The sequence below is a fragment of the Perca fluviatilis genome, chromosome 6 (assembly GCF_010015445.1).
Source record: "Perca fluviatilis chromosome 6, GENO_Pfluv_1.0, whole genome shotgun sequence".
NCBI classification, from domain to species: Eukaryota; Metazoa; Chordata; class Actinopteri; order Perciformes; family Percidae; genus Perca; species Perca fluviatilis.
Genome location: NC_053117.1, coordinates 25,793,482 through 25,813,594, shown reverse-complemented (window position 1 = coordinate 25,813,594; position 20,113 = coordinate 25,793,482). Strand labels below are relative to the sequence as shown.

Sequence of the window (20,113 nt, the reverse complement as noted above, 5' to 3'; positions counted from 1 at the left end):
GTCTGTCTGGGCCCACAACTGTGTGTGTGTGTGTGTGTGTGTGTGTGTGTGTTTGTGCGTGGCGGCGCGTGCGCATGCGCGCATGCGTGCATGCATGCATGCGAGTGTGTGGTCCCTTGTTTTTGCTGGGGTGATCAAATCTGTGGTCTCATTAAAGCAGGTGTCTGATGCGTTCTCTCTTTGCTCCACTGCCCTCGCTTGAGCATGTAAACAGCCTTATGCACACAAACACTGAATATTGTTGCCTTGTCAATTAGACCAAACCAACTCAACACGCCTCAGTCTACCTACTCTTCTGCTAAACAGCCAGTGTTGCCTCTAATGAAGTGAATATCATGGTAATTGCCTGACTCCCCGCATAGAGGTCTAATCGATCTGTATCTGCATCGATCTGTTTCACGTATTTTTCTTCAATAACATAAAATGCTGTGATGACAGGCACACTTTTGTCTGCTTATTAACGCAGAGGCAAAGCACAAACACACACACAGTATACACCCACTCACATTTTTCTTTCGGAGGCCAAGAAAGAGCTTGTTAAAATTGACCTTTGAACAAGAGTTGAATTGGTGTGGGTATGAAAGGGATAAAGAGGAGGAAAAGAAGGTGTAAAGGCTGGAAGAAATCAGGGGGTTCAGCAGAAGGAATCAGTCGAAAGACATGAAAGATTGTACAGCAGTGACTGATGATTGGTCAGACTAATGTGTGGAGACTAGAGAATGTCATATGACCATATATACAATCAGACTAGAGGTCGACCGATTTTACTGATACCGATAGCTAGGTTGGGCCGTATTTGCCGATAACCGATTAATCGACCGATAGTATTTAGAATTGATACTGGATAAAAACAAACATGACACTCCAAGTAAAACAGTGCTGAACTTTATTATAAAAATAAAAAAACTGTATTGAACCATGAAAACATGCAAAATGAAATAAATATATAAATATAAATAAATATTGAAGTCAATAAAAGACATTCATTCAAACTGAAACAAAAAGTAATAAATAACAAATAAAAACAGTTAAACTGTCGGTTTAGAACAGTAACAGACGATCTCTGACCTGGAGGGATCTATCTTTCCCACTATACTCTTTGTTATCGCTTGGATGCCCGTATGTGTGACGGACCTGCCTTCCCATTGGTTGAAAACATAAACAAAGGCATCATGGGAGATTCCCTTGTCGGTAGCACCTACTGTCTATGGGTAGCACGCGTTCTCTTAATACATCCATGGTAGCACGGAGTTAGCGGCAGAAATGACCGAAAACGTGATGAATTATGGACATCAAGTGGATAAATCTTAGATGTAACAGTTTGGATTTAATGCTCACAACCCCGAAAAAAGGCACAAGTTCCAGACTGGATAGAAAATCCCCTTGACAGGCTAGAAAGACACCAAAGACACCCCCGTGACTGCTAACTTGTTAGCTTTTAGCTGCAGCAATCAGTGTGGTCTCTACGTTTAACTGTTATTAAATTATCTAAATATGAATCAGAGGTGCCGTTTGGGATCGTGGACGATCCTTTAGGGTCATTTGCGTCGGACTTGCGTTTATTTTTGTCAGTGTTTAACCGCTTGAGGTAAGTTAGCCTACTACTAATCTTTAGCATCATCTCAGCCTCGAAAGCAAATAAACATACTGTTGTGCTGTTCTTTCTCTACTAATGCAGCATCTATTCAACAAATTAATAACTTTATAATGATATGACAAAATGTATGCTTTAAAAGCCCATCTGATGTCAGCCTTCTCCGCACAGCATGTGCTCTCCGTGCAGCGCGCAGTAACACGTGTCGAAAATAAACAACACGAGGAATCAGTGATAGTTTTCATTTCGCCTCTAGAGGCCGCTGTTGTAATGCATGATGCCAGCAGACCCTTCTCAGCTCTCGTGTACTGTGTAATGAATGACAGCCGCTCCAGCAACGGATGGTATGGTATCGGTATGGATTTTTGCCGATAACTATAGTTCCACCAATCAACTATCGGTGCCGATTAATCGGCAAAACCGATGAATCGGTCGACCTCTAAATCAGACTAAATACATTTTTAACACAGATATTTTGCAATACTGTATCCTGTAGCTGTCTCTTTAATATCTCCAAATGTTGCAAATCAAAGATTAGAAGAAGATTTATAGTAGTTTAGTAGTTAATTTTTGTAATAATTTTTGCATCGATGTGATACCTTACCTTTATATTTTTAGGCGTTAAATTTGCTGGATTAGCTCAAAACAGACCATCTGGTTATTTTATCCATAAACACGTTCTCAATTGATTTTTTCAGAATGTAGCGCTGGTTAGGTTTACTCTTAACTACATAGTCACCATATTACAACTACTTTTGCGATGTGGGTAAGGTTAAAGCACGAGGGCTGGTTTTGTAATGTGGTCTACTTAAATAACCAACAACAGTAGGACAACACAACTTTGACAGTATTCCTATTATATCCACTTCACTGTCTTATGGTGTATCAGTCCTCAACCTCAACCTCAACAATTACGAAAATTATGTGAATTTGCGCGAAGTTACACAAAAAAGTTTAAACTATTAAATATGTATAATTATTATCAATTATATTATGTCAAATATCCCAAATGAAATCAGTAAAATAAGGTAAGTTATCTACAAAATTAAATCTGCTTTTACTTTACTAATTATTACAAGAAATATCAATATTACTGTCTAAAATGAAATATACCATGAAAGAAGATTTTGTTCACCCCTAACTTCTATCTTTGTGAGAACCAATTTGAGGTTTAGACTTAGACAGTGAGAAAAATTAATATATTCTTGTTAGCTTTTACTTCTGGTCTGTTTAGATTAATGTTAAGGTATGAGTTGAAAATAGGCATGTACTTAGTTGTAGGTGCTGGAGAACTAATTACATATGTCTATGAGGGTCCCTTTAACTATGGAAGTTAATTTGTATTTGTGTTTAGGACTTTGAGATGAACGGGGAGCTAAAGATGTCCGTGATCTGTCTTCTGGAGGAGGTCCTCAGAGATCCGGACCTCCTGCCTCAGGAGAGAAAAGCTACTGCAAACATACTAAGGTACCACACACACACACACACACACACACACACACACACACACACACACACACGCACAATTATACACGTATATATGCACACACAAACATGCAGCATGGGTATGAAGCACTCGAATGTAACATTTAAAAGTTGAATAGTTTCTGCCATAAATTTGTCTTGTATGAAAGCTTCTCATTATTCCATTGTGTTATGTTCTACTGTATTCTATTATGTTCTTTTCTATCCTATTCTGTTGTATTCTGTTCTGTTCTATTCTTTTATATTTTATTACATGTATGTGTTCTGTCCTATTATATTCTGTTTTATTCTATTTTACTTTATTCCGATATATTCTCTTCTAATCTGTATTATTCGGTTGGAGCATGTTCTGTTTTTATTTTATTCTGTTTTATTTTATTCTATTCTATTCTTTCTCCTAGTGCCCTTTCTCAGGATGAGCAGGATGATGCCCAGCTGAGGATAGAGGACATCTTACAGATGGTGAGAAAAATGCAGTACATTAAATCCTCTGAGTCATTGCAAACATACAGTATTGTTATAATTTTAAAATTGGGTCAATGAAGCAACAGTTAACTGCAGAGAAAAGAAATTCTACCTCTTGCTGCATAACATACACCTCTTGTTATGCAGACTGGCTAAGTGATACAGCTTTAGTTTGAATTAATGTGGTTCTCTATGGGATGACCTGTTGTATGAAGCCAGCATCCTTGAAATACTTGCACATTAATACACACCTCCCCCAAATACTTTACCAGTTCCCAAAGATAAAAAATAATCAGGTGGAGTCATTAATGTTATTTTGGCTTAATAATGACTGGGAATCAAAAACACACACACATACACTTGCTCCTCAGGCCGGAGGGGTAAAAAAACCCTCTCTTGACCGTGACTGTCTCCAGGGAACTGTCAACTGTCATAAAACATATTCATCATAGGCAGTCTCTTCATAAGTTTATATATCCTTGTTATCTGTGTTATGGTGTGAATATATGTCTATTAATGACTGTGTGTGTGAGTGTGTGTGTGTGTGTGTGTGTGTGTGTGTGTGTGTGTGTGTGTGTGTGTGTGTGTGTGTGTGTGTGTGTGTGTTTAGGCGGACTGTCCGAAGGCAGAGTGTTTCGAGTCTCTCCCAGCGATGGAGCTGGCCGAGCAGTTCACACTTCTGGATCACATCGTCTTCAGAAGCATTCCTTATGAGTCAGTCATTTCATAACCCTCTCACACTGTGATCTGCATCAGGCCAAACTAAACTAAATCACCTTTATGTATACTGCTTGTTATGAGACCAGTTCATCATCACAGGTTTCCTAGGCAGCTTCTTACAAAAGTATGCTTTTAAAGGCAGTGAGGAAAACTGTTAGCTTATTGAATTTACACATCAACCTGTAAGATATTGACATCACTATGTGGTAAGCTGCTGCTATGATGAAGTTTTCTCCCTCACATCAGCAACATCTGCAACACCTGCAATTAAATTTTAGATTTTTTTGCACCGTGTATTTATTAATTTAATCATTTCATAATGGGGGTCAGGGGCCTCGACTGACCAGACCTGGGCGGCACCTCTGGGGCTTACCTCTACGCACAGTCTTGGTTCTGGAACCTTACTCCTGGATAGGGGTTCGACTCTCTTCTTCTCTGGTGTGGGTGTGGGGGGTACTCATAAACGTCCGGCTGAGCGCCACTACGTTGGAGTTTACCCCGGGAGATAAGAGGGTCGCCTCCCTACGCCTACGGGTTGTTGGGGGGGAAAACTGTTTGTTTGTACATATGCACCGCACAGCAGCTCTGAGTATTTGGCCTTCCTGAATGGAGGTGTAAATGTGGTTGTATTTCTTCTATATAATGACATATATTTATCCATGCCATTACATATCATATAGCAGAGTAAAACAGGTTAAAAGCCTCATCGTATCCCCATCTTTTACTGTGCGGCCCTCTTTCAAAAAAGTTTGCAACTCTTCGGTATGTGTTTTTTAAAACCAGTTGAAGGAAACATTGCTAGCTTTTAAATAATTAAAACTAGAAGCAATGTGTTGTAGTTTGTCAAAACTTTATATTTGGCTACAATACAAGATTTCATTCAACAATAACGTCATGCACATCTAGTCCAGTTCATGATAGTTCAGCCTTCATGAGACATGTTTCTTTACTTGTGGTGTTTAATTAGTTTAAGAAATCCTTATCAACCCCTGCTGGGGATGTGATAATATCTTTAAGTCACAGGCTTTAGCTAATGTAACTTATATCTTGTGAAAGTACTGTGCTGTATTTTAGTGTGTGTGATCCCATTTGGACTTATCACGTGTCTGTCCTCCGTCTCTAAGAGAGTTCCTGGGGCAGGGCTGGATGAAGGTTGATAAGACCGAGAGGACGCCATACATCATGAAAACTACTCAACACTTTAATGATGTAAGCTCTTTCAATATCTTAAGAACCTTTTTTCTAACTCTTCTGTAAATATTCAACAAGTCCTTTTATATTTAATTTTCTTTTTCTTTTGAAGATGAGTAACCTGGTGGCATCACAGATTATGACCCACACCGATGTGGGCTCGAGAGCCAGCTCCATAGAGAAGTGGGTTGCTGTGGCTGACATCTGCCGCTGTCTCAACAACTACAACGGAGTCCTGGAGATCACATCCGCGCTAAATCGCAGTGCCATCTACCGTTTAAAGAAGACGTGGGCTAAAATCAGCAAACAGGTAGAATAATTCTCTATCAATCCTCTATACCTAAAAAACTAGTGTATATAAGGCTTACCTAAGCATAGATGATTAGAAGAAAGTTATTTGGTCTCTGTAATGTCTTCAAATGTATATAGAATTGATGTCATTAGAGAGTTCCCGGGAAAGACAATGCACAGTGGCATATTCCTGTATCTGCTCAATTCTGATGAGCACTACATAAATCGATTAAAGCCATAATCATCCAATTACCAGACAATCTGTCTCTCCACCAAGCCATGCTGCCTATTCAGGGCCAAAGCAAATTCGATTTTGTCATTTTATTATTATCAAGAGTAAGTGGATATTGGCTTAATGCAACTACTGTATGTGTATGTCCTGTGTTTGTCTGATGATGTAAATAAATGTGTATTTCTGGTCTTGTCCAGACTAAAGCCCTGATGGACAAACTACAGAAGACTGTGTCCTCTGAGGGAAGGTTTAAAAATCTGAGGGAGACCCTGAAAAAGTGAGAACTTTGCAAATGATGTTATACATATCAGACTTAAGAAAATAAAAATGTGCTTTGATTGATTTTGAGGCAATTTGTTACAGCTGCAACCCTCCATGTGTGCCATACCTGGGAATGTATCTAACAGATCTGGCCTTTATTGAGGAGGGAACACCCAATTTTACTGAGGAAGGTCTTGTTAACTTCTCCAAAATGAGGATGGTAGGCACATACATGCATAAAGAAATTATGCAAATCATCTGTACACTGTATACTTTACTTCAATTTTCAACTTAAATTTAAAATTTTCTTTAGATATCCCACATCATCAGAGAGATCCGACAGTTCCAGCAGACTCCGTACAGAATAGAGCACCAAGCCAAGGTACATTTCTGTAAACACATTGAATATTTCTTCCTAATAGGAGTGCCTTTTATTTCTAAAGAACATCACCGAAGCAGCACTGAACATCATTGAATGTACAGTACATTTTAATAATAATAAATTATAAACTTTATTTATATAGCACTGTAAAAAAACATGGCTATAATAGCAAAACACATAACAATTGCTTTTATTAATTATGATATAAATTGTCAAACATTATCTTAACTTAGCTTAACTTAACTTAACTTAGCAGTATGTAGAAGTGGGTTTAAAAAAGATTTAGAAATTAGTTATACAAGGTTTGACAACACAGAACCTTTATGGAAGTGCTGGCTTCGGCTGCTGGTGTGAAAGGATTATTAAAGATTCTTTTGATATATGGTAGTTTGGAAATGTATAAGTTTCTGAGAGATAAAAACACGGTCCTGCAGAAGCCATCTTAAATCACCAACCGTCTTTTTCTGCTTATTAGATGGGCCAATCAGTGAACTGTGGAGCAGGGCCGTAATCACCTACTTTACCTTACCTTACTTTGCCGTAATCATTACTACTTATGATATTTTAATGACACACTATACTATGATTTTTTATAATATTTTTACGATATAGGCCTACTATACTATGACATTTTAATGACATTTTTATGACATGCTATACTATGATTTTTTATATTTTTATGACATGCTATACTACAACTTTTTAATGACATTTTTATGACATGCTATATATACTATGACTTTTTTATGACATACTAGTAGTAGTTTAACTCAAGACAACTATGAGAACTAAAATGATTTTTAAACATCTCAGTCTTTAATTGAAAATAACAAAATGACGCCGTAGCTTTTGCTGGTCTGTAATTTACAATATCTCTCCCCCCTTTTTATGTTTTCTTTCCAGGTGACCCAGTACCTTCTGGATAAGACTCTCATCATGGATGAAGAGACACTCTATGATCTCTCACTGAAGATCGAGCCCAGGCTTCCAGCATGAGTTACAGCTGTTTGAGGCCAGTGGGAGCCTGCAGAACCTGGACCCCCAAGGGCAACACGCCCACGTATTTTCATCAGTCAAGAGGAAATCAGAAAGTTGCGAGAGTGACGTGGAAATAAATATAAGAGAGATACTGACTGAAGTGAGAGATACCTTTAGAGTCAAATATGAGGCCAGTTGAACAAGCTTTTACAAGAGAGGGAGCATGAGAAGAGGACAGGCTGAAAATTTCTAAGGTGATAGATTGATTGTCTTCAAGAAGAACAAGAGAAAAAGGTTCTGGTTGCATTGCGTGAGGGTTTTTAGGAAATGACATGTCGCTGTGTGCGCTCATCATTCCTCAGTCTAGAGTGTGGTGCACTTGACATCACACTTCCTCAGACAGCCTGAGAGTGCAGGGAAGGCTGAGAGCATGAAGAGAATGGATGAAATACAGTGGATGTAACAGAGATGTAGCATATACAGATAGTGTAAGAGAGAGATGTCTGAGCTTGGTGTCTCTGTGCTGTTGTCTGTGTTCTGTTACCTGTGCATTTCCGTGCCATGTCTTGGAGCAAGATCCCCAAAATATGCTTTCTGTCATGATGGTCACTGCACAAAACTTGCATGATTTCAGCTTGGGATGTAACTGTCTAAATGGCCTTCAACCTGACCCATGACCCTCTGCTTAGCATGCTTCACTCTTACCGGGGTGACTCTTTAAATCACTATGCATCCTCAGTGGGCTGGATATGGCAAAACGCCTTTAAGCCTTCAATATCATGTAGAAAGATACTAAAATGAACATAATTTAAACTGGAAAAATTTGATATATTTTGATAAAGTAGCTGATTTTTCCATTGATAAAACAAAGAATTCTGTATTTGTCTTTAGTCGGTCTTTGCCTAAAGATGTCTGATAAAAATGGAAAGCTCTTTCTAAAAAAAATTCCACATGAAATTAAAAACTTTATCAGTGCCTTCCATTAGTGTAGGTCAACTATCCCACACTTGCCAATTTACAAGTGAAAAGTTTTATAGAAATCCTGCTTAGAATTCCTAAGATTTCTTTTAGAAATTGGACTGTAGTTTCACTTATTCAACTTCTTTTTTCAGAAAATAGGTCACGTGGATTAAACAGTAGCATGTTAGTGTAAACACAGTGAAGTCATTGCAGCAAATATCTCCCTCTAGTGTTTAAACATTGTTATAACCTCTACTGTCCCAAAGCTTTTGCAGCGTTTGTGTGCAGTTTGATTTCTTTAGCTTTTAGAAACTGATGTGTGTAGTCAGGTCCCAGTGTGTAACGCTTGGATGTAGGCTGGGACAGTTTTTGCACTCTCTGAGATGTAGCTTTGCTTGAGTGACAGTATGATCGTTATTTACCATGCTATTTATTTCATCAGATACTGTATTTATATTATTTTTGTATATAGTGACATATCCACACATATCATATGATTGATGAAGAAATACTTTGAATTGTTATGGTGTGAATATTAATTTTATTGTCGTTTTTTGTCTCTCCACCTTTTATGTTGAATTCTAGTTTTGCATCCAAGGCTCGTGTATCGCAAAAAAAATCTGTTTAACTGTATCATAAAAAAAACAATGTCTTTTGAAAAAAAATGTAGCATTTGAATAATAAGAATTTATTTTCCGTATTGCTGATATGATGAACATAGTTGTCCTGCATGCACACAACAGCTGCATGTTGTACATGTCTGACTGGACACTCCCTGTGCGTTCTCCCTCTGCTTCTCTATATTGTCTCTGTAGCTGCCAGGAGGCTCTCTTAAAAGGCATAGACACAATATTTTGGCCCATTTGTCTCTTTGTGTATCTCATGAAGTCGATTATAGTCTTTAGGCTATGTCATCTGCAAAACAGTCTGTTGTTATGTAAGAAGTTATGCAGGCCTCAGTGAAAACCGAGAACTTTACTCATAATCATCTCCTTGTTCCAGATTGATTAGAGGAAATGTTTTCAGGCTTTGCTTTTTGAAAAAACATGTCCTTTGCACTGTGTCTGTTGTGTGTATGGTAGTGTATGTTTTACATACAGGTTTGGGAATACAAGAAGCTATGTTTGTATTTGAATATCATTTTTGTGTATTGTTTGCATTTTTCACTGGTAGGTGCAGGGGAAATAAATTCAATATGCCTTATGTGTTTGTGCATTTCCTTGAACTGTACAATAACTTTGATGATATTACGTTGCTTCTGCTTCCTCTGGCAACAACTGCCCTTAATTTTAAATTCCATGTCAATTTTTCAACATAATGACAGGCTCCAGGGTGCATCAACAAATAAAAAAACTACAATATGGGACCAAACAAACTATGTACCTTTGTATGATCAGAGCACAGTTTGATTTAACCAAGAAATCCTTCTTAACATTTGGGGGTTTTATTCGGTGCTGAGGTCTAAGAGTAGACTGCTGTAAGACTGCGAGTAGAATTCCCTACGCGTTATTATTTCATTATTATTACAGAAAAAACAAAACTTTAACTGGTTCAGTTTGTGCTTGTATTATTATCATTGTTATTCTTCCATTTGTACACTCAAAGCAAGAAACCGGAACTACTGTAGATAAATATTTATACATTCTAAACATGTCAATTCTAACGCTGCTCTTGAGATGATGAACAACTTATGAGTTTTAGATTTTGTAGCTTAATGACATTCTTTTGGCTGCTGTTGTTGAAGAGTATTCCATCTTTAGGTCGGTACTTTAAAATGCCAACCAAAGTTCATGTATATTTCAAGAAAAATACAGTATATAAAAGGTACACCACTTATACTTTGGCCTATAAGACAGTTGTTACTAGTGATGGTCAAATGAAGCTTCGCGAACCACTGTCTTTATTTTCTGAGCTCACTAGATGGTGCTCTCTGTTCAAAGAAAAAGGTTAAAGGAATGGCATTTCAGTGTCTTTTCAACCCTTTGTTGAACAGCGAGCGCCATCTAGTGAGCTCAGAAAATAAAGGCAGTGGTTCGCGAAGCTTCATTTGACCATCACTAGTTGTTACTGGATCTTTCATGAAACAGTTCCTCAACCAGAGACAGGATTTCACATTCACGTGCACAGGGGAATAATTTGTAATTGTTTCTAAGAGCATTAGTGCGATAAACCATGTGTCAATGGTTAGTCAAAGACAAGAATATGAAAATGTTCATTTTATTAATATACTGCACAGGCCACACACAAAGCAAACATATATGATACATTGACAGAGGACAGTTTGAACTGTAAGACCATAAACCTTTGTTTAAGACTAGAGTCTCTACATCCTCCACCACTGTTTTTTCAGCCATTATCTTGTTGCTTTTGTCACTGAAACACTGCTGAAAGGTTTTGTCCTGACATTTGGGCCTCCACACTTATTGTCATGTACAGTAGTGTGACCTGTGACCATCCTGCCTCCCTGTGGTCATGAATAGCATTGCATCTTAAAGGCATGACCTGTATAATTATATATTATATAATTATACATGACCTGATCTAATCTCCTCCTTGTCTTAATAACTATCTCAGTATTACAAGTTAAACAGTAACTTGTAAGTAAAAAGTAAAAAGGGCAAAAAGAAAAGAAAAAGCTAAAATTTCTTTTCTTTAATCTCAGCTACTGCTGATTTGATAATGGATGAGTTGTTAACTGGAGGTTGCAATTTCATGGCAAAGTATTCCATTCTGCCTGATGAATATTAAATAATATTAATACAAATTAACAATGTTAAACTACAGGGCTCTGATGGGCTGTTGGACAACAAACGTGTAAAATGTATTACCTTTAGATATCAATAATTATAAAGAGAGAATGATAAGATATTTAATTTACCAGCTGTGACATCAAAGTGAGGTTTAAGTATGAAGAGGAAACGCTGTTGAATGCCGTTTCCGTATCTAAAGATAGACATTGCTATTTGTATTTGCTGCAGGACATTATGTCAGAGAGAGGGAAAGAGCGAGAAGGAGAGTGAGACAGACCAGACAGAGGAAGTGAAAGAGAAAAGTGGTGCGGTGTGAATCACAGACAAGTTGAGCAAGTGTTTGCAAAGTGATAAAGTCATCGTTCCAAATGTTGTCGAGGAGATGTGACAAGTTGGCAGAAGGCTGAAGGGTGGCAGTTGTAGGTTGTAAGTATTTGTCTCTCAGTGGGAGTTGTATTGCAGATCAACCAACACGACTCCTGTTTCTGAGGGCAGATGGATAACAGTTATGTGAAGTTTACCACAACACTGCTGGTGTGACATCTCAGACTCCTTTCCAGTCAAAGACAGCAGCAGTGAAAATTAGGTATACTGGATTTGAAATACTGGGGAAAAAACAAGGAGAGGACATTTAAATTTAGAGACACAATGCATAGGTAATGATGAATAAGTAGTCAAAAAAGAAGGAAGGAACCAGCCCAAGGAGAGATTTATATATAAAAGCCTGCAATGCAACTAAGTGTGTGGACATACAGGGATGCCCATTTAGCAGCAGCATACAGAGCACAGTGGTGTACAAGATTTCCGCAGTAATTAGCAGGCTTGATATTCCTCTCTGACCCACTTTTTGATCAGTCTAAATAGGCCTATAAGTGTGTGTCACATCAAATATACTCACATTTTGTCTTACAGCTAAAAAAGGAACAGTTAAACAGAGTTATGCATGCTTTGGGTACCTTTCTTCTTGAGCTATAATACTGAATATTAGGGTTAAATCTCCAGTGGAAGTGTCACCTGAACACATAAACCCTCATCTGCTTGCTAGATTTAAGTATTAAGTACTATAACGATAATCTAATTAAATAAAATGCCTAAAAAGCCCTGCGAATGTGTGTGTGTGTGTGTGTGTGTGTGCGTATGCGTGCGTGCATGCATGCATGTGTTCGAGTGCATGTGTGAAGAGGCAGGCAGACATGCTGACTGACAGTAGAAAGAGGATTTTCTGTCTGTCACTCAGTGAGAGGCTAATCCCGAGCCAGTGTCCCCACCTCTCTGATCCCAGCTCTGTTCTTCAGTCTGCTCTCACTCTGCAGATCGAGCCTCTCCGGACTGAGCTGCAGGAAACACACAGGTCCTTTGCTGCCTCCACTCTTCAGACAAAACTCAGGTGAGTGATGGACTGTCCCTCCTCATCTCTTAGCTCTTTTTCTCACAGATCTGTCCTGTTTTATATGCACACATGCTTCCCTTGGAGAAGTAAAGACATTGTCAACAGCAGTTGTTTATGGCAGCCTTTCAAACATTATTCACTTGTGTTTTTAATTTAGTGCCGCTTTATTCTGAAGAAAGTGGAATATTCTGAAAGAAGACAATGCATTTAAATTGTTGTGACAATATGCACAAAGAGCTGATTAGGATTTAATGTATTTTGTGTTTTTTATCATCAATAATAGAAGTTTCACAGCACACGCAAAGAGACTCCAATCTTTTCATCAACTGTCTCTGCCTTTTGCTTTTTACTTGCTCCAAGGGTGGACATTTACAGCAAACTGTATATCCTACACAGCAGCCTCTTGTATTAGGGCCTCTTAATCTGCCTGATACTAACAGGGACCAGCCACCTGTTGGTCTCCTTCTTAAATCTCCAGCAGTGTCTCTCCTACGTCCAAGACTGACTGTTCATCTTACATTTAACATGTCTTTCCCCATTTCAGAATTCATTTAATCTTCTAGTCTCGGAGGAGAATCCCTCTAATCCTTTTCCACCCTCTTTCTTACCTTTTAACCCCTCCTCCTGACCTTAATGTGACACATGCTATACTATCACTGTGTGTGTGTGTGTGTGTGTGTGTGTGTGTGTGTGTGTGTGTGTGTGTGTGTGTGTGTGTGTGTGTGTGTGTGTGTGTGTGTGTGTGTGTGTGTGACAGTTGACTTTGACCCCCTGGTGGCTGCTTCTAGAATAATCTCAGCACAGACCTCAGAAGTATATGTTACTTAAGCATTTAATAGGTTTATGCAATTAGTAGTTTGGTCTGAGTATGTACATGTGAAGATGTGTGTTAATTACATCTTAATGTAAACTTAAGATGATTGTTGAACTGTATGACAAACAGTGGGGAAAAGTATTACAAGATTCCATATTTATCCTCACAAACTTGATCACTTTGAGACTTAAATTCACTACTTTAATGTGTTTCCTTCTGAGTACCTTGGTGACAGAGCAATAAATACAAATAGTAGAATGTATTTAAATACAAAAGCCACAACCACTGCTACCTCCAAACATGTATTTACTGCAATCCCCAAAAAATTGTAAATTGTAAATGCTTGGATTACTACAACCTTACACTATGCTCTTATCTCACCACTGTGTGATTTGTAAAGGGAAATACAAGTGGTACAACAAATACTCTGCTACAGATTGTTGTCTATCTGCTCCCCTCTGTGCCTATGGGCAGTCTGGTTTAACAATCTGATTCCCAATTATCAGCTTCTCCTAAATGCCTTCTGTGACATTCAGGCAGGATGCTGCAGTAAAGTTCAGGCTTGTAGCTCAGTATTCTACAAAGTAGCACAAATACACATTAACATTTACAACATTTATAACTCCAAAATGAGACTATAACCAACTATCTATTACCACAAGCAGTGTTTGTATACACATTGGGATCAAGTGGTAAACTCAGTCACAGTACTTTCCCATAAGAAGTAATCAGACTGGAAATTATAATTTTTTGGGTAAATAAATAATTTTAAAAGTTGATGGAACGTCACCTTTGTCCTCTGACCTTTCAGGTAATAACCAAGAACACTGAATCATGGCGAACTCTTTCACCCGTATAATGTCTGGCCGTAACACGGCTGTGATTTTGGCCAGCATCGGCGCTGGCACACTGGCGTCTGGATACGTCCTCAGTGACAACACTGCTGCTGCTGCCGCTGAGAGGACAAGGCTCTATCCACCCAGGTAGGTATTTTGAAAATTGTATACATTTATGTTTAAATTCCCATATTACAGAGGCACTGCTGAAGCAAACTAAATGTTTTATTTAAAAAAAAGTATTTGTCTTGTAAAGGTAAGGGATTATAAAAAGGGATTTACTAGTAGTGAAGCTTCTTTATCCAAACACTAAGTTAGTTGTTGATAACATTCTACAGCGCTGATTTCCCTGACCTGAGGAAGCACAACAACTGCATGGCAGCAGCCCTGACCCCAACCATTTATGGACGCCTGAGGGACAAGACAACCCCCAGCAACTGGACCCTGGACCAGTGCATCCAGACTGGGGTGGACAACCCTGGACACCCCTTCATCAAGACTGTGGGCATGGTAGCTGGAGATGAGGAGAGCTACGAGGTTGGAACTCATGTTTGCAGGGAGTTGTTGTGTCTTCAGTCTTGAAACGAGGAGAAAACTCAACTTGATTTTCCCCATCAGGTGTTTGCTGAGCTCTTTGACCCTGTTATCAAGGATAGACACAATGGATACGACCCTCGCACAATGAAGCATCCCACTGACCTGGATGCTTCCAAGGTAACACCCACATACCTCTTCACTAATTTGTTCGCTGCATCCATTACTTCCTGCATCCACTCAGTGACCTAATACTTTTGTTTTTTCAGATCACCTCAGGAATGTTTGATGAGCGCTACGTGCTATCAACTCGTGTCCGTACCGGTCGTAGCATCCGTGGGCTGAGTCTTCCGCCTGCATGCTCGCGCTCTGAGCGCCGTGAGGTGGAGCGCGTGGTTGTGACAGCTCTGGCTGGCCTGAAGGGAGACCTGACTGGTCGCTACTACAGCCTGGGAGAGATGTCTGACAGAGAGCAGAAACAACTTATTGATGTAATTGCACAATCAATCACACTCAGAGACAAGGTTCTGTTCTCTTTTTTTGATGACTAATGTCCCCCCTGATTCCTCTATCACTTCACTGGCCAATCAGGAGCACTTCCTGTTTGATAAACCTGTGTCACCTCTGCTCACGGCAGCTGGGATGGCCAGAGATTGGCCTGATGCTCGTGGTATCTGGTAAGACTAGGAGAAACTCATTGTAGAAGAAACAATGCTGTTTTTTTTAGTTTAGCTATAGTCACTGTAGTTTGCCTAGAGTGCCGAGAAACATAATTTTGAAGAGATATGCCTCAGAGGTACGATCCTGGTTTCATTCACAGCCATCACTAGTGGTTGGTTTGTGGGGACAACTGGAGAGACAGTAATAGAAACACTAATATGACAACTGCTATTTGTGACCATCTTCATCCCATAACTTATTTTTTGGCAATGTACCAGTGTCTTATTTGATGACATATACCAATTTGTAAGACAGTGGGTTATTTAGGGAAGATTTGTGAACATTGTCTGATATCTGACACCATTGAGCACCACCATCATATAGTACAGGATCAATGTGACTGGAAAGAAGTGGATTATTCAGCAGAATTAGATTACAATTTTTTTTTCTGTAAAATTATGTAAGAACTCACTGCTGGAATTCACTGTGCTTTTTAATTAGTTTTACAATACATGGAAATGTTTTTTTCCTATCCATGTAGTGCTTTGTACATCACTGCTAGTATCCTGAAACTTGCACTCGCAGCTCCTCCAGACTATAAGTAATAGGTTACTTTATCTATTGTTTAAAGGCCCTAATTATACCTTCACACTTTTCAAACAGCTATTTCACTCTCCTCTGCAAATTCAACCTCATGCCTTTCTTCTTCCTTTACCTCCATAACTCCAACTTCAGCATCATTTCCTTTTTGATAAAGTAGTGTTGCCCCGAACCCCACCTCCACACCTGTGTCTATATAGCCCATGACTGGCCTGACGCTGTAGGCATTTTCTCTGCTGAATGATTCAATTGTATCAGCAGCTGTATTAACATGGATATCATTGGAGTTTAATTATTCCTGATTGTCTCAGGCACAACAATGAGAAGAACTTCTTAATCTGGATCAATGAGGAGGACCACACAAGGATCATATCCATGGAGAAAGGAGGAAACATGAAGAGAGTGTTTGAAAGGTTCTGCAGAGGTCTTAAACAGGTATGCATGTCTCTATTTCCAGTGTGGATTTTGTTAAACGTATTGCTCCAAATTGAAATTGTTTATCAATGCATTTTATCTCAGTGATATGTATAGTATTGTAAAGACTTAAAAAAAAAAAAATTGCCTACAGATTGTATTAAAAGTAGGCTATGAAAAACTAAATACATAGAAAAACAAGAAACTGGGCCTTTCTGTACCTGCTATCTCCAGCTTGTTGCAATTATCTTTTACATGTGTTCCAAAAAGTAAACATATAAATCTAGTCTTTTCTTGCAACTTTTAGGTGGAGCATCTAATTCAGGAGAGAGGCTGGGAGTTCATGTGGAATGACCGTCTGGGCTACATCCTCACTTGCCCCTCTAACCTCGGCACTGGGCTTAGGGCTGGTGTGCATATCCGCCTGCCCATCCTCAGCAGGGTAATGCAGGAAAAGAAGTTCAAGTTAAACAATATATTTCCTCCCGTGTTCTAGTTGTCATGACTGAAAAATTATTTACTGTGTGTTGTTTATGATCTAGGACCCTCGCTTTAAAAAGATCCTGGATAACCTGAGGCTACAGAAGAGAGGCACAGGAGGCGTCGACACGGCCGCTACTGGAGACACCGTGGACATTTCTAACCTTGACCGTCTGGGCAAGTCAGAGGTAAACACATGAAGAGGAAAGCAGCAGCTGAAGTAAGAGTAGAAAAGAGCAGCAGGCAAAGAGAGTTAGAGTTAGACATAGGACAGCAGACATCCCAACAGGTGTGGGCTGTGAATAAGCGTACCCACTGCTGTTCTTTAATCTGTAATCCAGGCGGGGAAGTGCCAGTTGAGGTTAAAGACTGCTGTCTACTTAGCAGAGTCTTTCCTGCTGCACTTCTTCGCAGGCTGTGATCAAAGCCTCCAACAGGCACTACCAATCGAAGGCTGTTAAGATCATAGATAGTTAAGATCAAGATAGTCTCGCATTACCTGACCTATCTCCACAGCGCTGTGGAGTAAGGTCAGGGTTATTATTATCACCTCTTTGGTTATGGTTGATGTTAGAGTCTGCAAATCACATTCAATCAGAGCAAGTCAGAAACTTATAAAAGTCCCCAGGTGTGAATTGAACTTGCCAGATGTCAGCAGGTTATGCAGGGGTGGGGGGATGATATGGGCATTATGTATTCTAGTTACACACAGCTGAGAATAGCAGATAACCTAAACTTAAAGACAGTTTATAAACAGACAATTGTTACAGATTACATTCATTTTTCTTTTCTGACTGCACAATGTGAATGGTTTAAAAACTGTCCCCCTTTGATGTACAAAAGACATAAAAGTATGTACATTCCTATCTTGTTCCCAATTCTTCTTCTTTTCTACGTGGACATGAAAAGCTTTCTGCAGTAAAGTTGTAAGTAAAAGGGTACTTAAGAAAGAGTAACCCACAAAACCTGGGTTTAAAACTATACTAACTTTATTCCGAATAAATCATCTGAATTCACTTATTTGCTTATATAGTTCTTTTTATTAAATGAAATGAAATCCTGCAGACTCTTGAGCGTCAATGACACATCATCGAGAACCACTGAGTTTGCTAATTATCAGGACCATAGTAGATAGAATTGCATGGATATTAATTCAAATGTAACAACTATATACATATTGATCTTTGACACTAGTTACTATGCATCCACAGGTCGAGCTGGTACAATTAGTGATTGACGGTGTAAATTACCTGATTGAATGTGAGAAGAGACTGGAGAGGGGGCAGGACATCAAGATCCCCTCCCCCATCTCTCCATTCAGGAAGTGAACATCACCTCTGCTGGGAATCCTGGAATAGAGCAGGCGCTCCAACTGTTGGTCTTACAAGATATTCATGGCATGTATACTGTAGCACTGTATTGACTAACCATGCACAATAAATGCATTACATGTACACAAATTCTAGACACAATAAACACTCTTGTATTATTTCATAGTTCAGTAATGTTACAGCCTCTAAAAGCAAAAGATTACCTGAAACCTAAACGATAACAAACTAAGATTAGCGACAGTGGTGGAAAGTAACTAAGTAAATTTACTCAAGTGCAGTACTTTGGTAAAATTTTTAGCTACTTGTATTTTACTTGATTTGCTACTTGACATCATTTTTTAAGTGAAACATTTTTGTGTCTACTCTTTTATCTGACTGCTAAGCTATAGTAAGCTATAGTTACTACTGTCAGATTTTACATTTCAATTCATAATCTTATAGAATACAATGCATTGCACATCAAACCAGTGGTTCTCAACTGGCTTGTGGACCCTTACAAAAAACAGTACTGTAGTTGGGGCTCCTTATCACATTTCAGATGTAGCAGTTCCACCAAAGAGACATTTCCCCTCTAAACTTCTCAAATGGTTTAATCAAAACAACAGTTTGAGGCCAAATTATCCAATATTTCATAAAAAAAAGAGATTAGAGGAAAGTCCAAAAAGAATGAATACAATTAATTTTTTTCCTACCCCATTAATTATGTCAGGTCCCCCAAGATTAATATTTTGATCCAGTAGAGCACTAATATACTACTAGTATATTAAACTTTAAGTACATTTTTCCGATAATATTTCTGCAATTCTTTTAAGGTTTTGAATGCAGAATGGAGTACTTTTACATTCTTGTATTGGTACTTTGACAAATAAGTAGAATATATAAATACTTCTTCCACAGCACTGGTTGTTTATCAAATTCAACTAAGTCATATTTGTTTACCTCAAAAGCACATGAAAGTGTGGAAAACAAAATATTATATTAAAAAGTCTTAGCTGTCATAACACTATAATTCCTGTAAACTAATGCAAAAAAAAGATAATGAAACTAGCTACATCAAAGTCAAACAGAAAAGAAAGCACAACTCAAGTGCACACAACATACAGTGAACACTCACACCTCCCACTGCTTTGATAGGTCCTTCTCTCCCTCAGACAGAGATCTTGGCATTATGCATTGGCCAACAGCCAGACTTAATAAGATGGAGCTATATTGGACAATAAGGTTACAACCTTTCGAACTCTATAATTAAGTGCTCAACCCCTGCTTGTCCTGTCTCACAAAAGAGACTATAGCTGCTGTTATTGCAGCAAGTAGCGTCATATTCTTCTATGAAAAAGAAATAAACAGCAAGGAATAAAAAAGTACTCTAAGGATGTACTGTATTACACCTCAGTAGCTGGTGGTTAACCTGGCACTAGGACCTCACTTGCCTCCTATACAAGGCATTTAATCCAGGGGCAAAAAGCCAAGCTCATTACCAACAGACACCAGACAGGCCGAAACAGAGGTGGATGGTTGACACTACATAGCCAATTTCATCTTATTTACATGCTTAGGCAAGAAGAAGTGTGGATTACACTTTATAAATAAAGGCATCCTGCCATGAGAAATTAGTGTTAATTAGAATTTAATTATTTGGGTGTAAGGGCCTTTTAAATCCTGCTGCTCAGAGAGTCTTTCTAAGTTGCTCTTCCTTTTCTGGCAGCAGATTAATGACGTAGATCTATTAATGCTATTGGAGATCT

General features: G+C 38.7%; 2 protein-coding genes across 3 annotated transcripts in view; both read left to right on the top strand.

Annotated features, from left to right (window-relative positions):
* The window catches only part of LOC120560029 (ras-specific guanine nucleotide-releasing factor 2-like), a 49,968-nt gene extending 40,206 nt beyond the window's left edge, over window positions 1–9,762 (top strand). Inside the window, 9 exon segments of the mRNA XM_039802131.1 lie at window positions 2,949–3,061; window positions 3,481–3,541; window positions 4,155–4,258; window positions 5,389–5,473; window positions 5,568–5,765; window positions 6,176–6,255; window positions 6,342–6,459; window positions 6,553–6,621; window positions 7,525–9,762. Of these exon segments, the coding sequence (XP_039658065.1) occupies window positions 2,949–3,061; window positions 3,481–3,541; window positions 4,155–4,258; window positions 5,389–5,473; window positions 5,568–5,765; window positions 6,176–6,255; window positions 6,342–6,459; window positions 6,553–6,621; window positions 7,525–7,617 (921 nt within the window). The 3' untranslated portion in view covers window positions 7,618–9,762.
* A 2,800-nt stretch (window positions 9,763–12,562) lies between these two features.
* Window positions 12,563–18,502, top strand: LOC120561188 (creatine kinase U-type, mitochondrial-like). 2 transcript variants are annotated; one of them, XM_039804188.1, is made up of 10 exons: window positions 12,563–12,696; window positions 14,322–14,496; window positions 14,688–14,886; window positions 14,968–15,063; window positions 15,153–15,374; window positions 15,475–15,560; window positions 16,455–16,578; window positions 16,865–16,999; window positions 17,100–17,225; window positions 18,249–18,502. In XM_039804188.1, exons 2-10 carry the CDS (start codon window positions 14,348–14,350, stop codon window positions 18,363–18,365), a joined length of 1,254 nt encoding a protein of 417 aa, XP_039660122.1. In that variant the 5' UTR covers window positions 12,563–12,696; window positions 14,322–14,347; the 3' UTR covers window positions 18,366–18,502. The 2 variants fall into 2 exon arrangements, with proteins under 2 accessions (XP_039660122.1, XP_039660121.1); XM_039804187.1 differs by having other exon boundaries at window positions 12,564–12,696; window positions 14,325–14,496.
* Window positions 18,503–20,113: the final 1,611 nt, after the last annotated feature.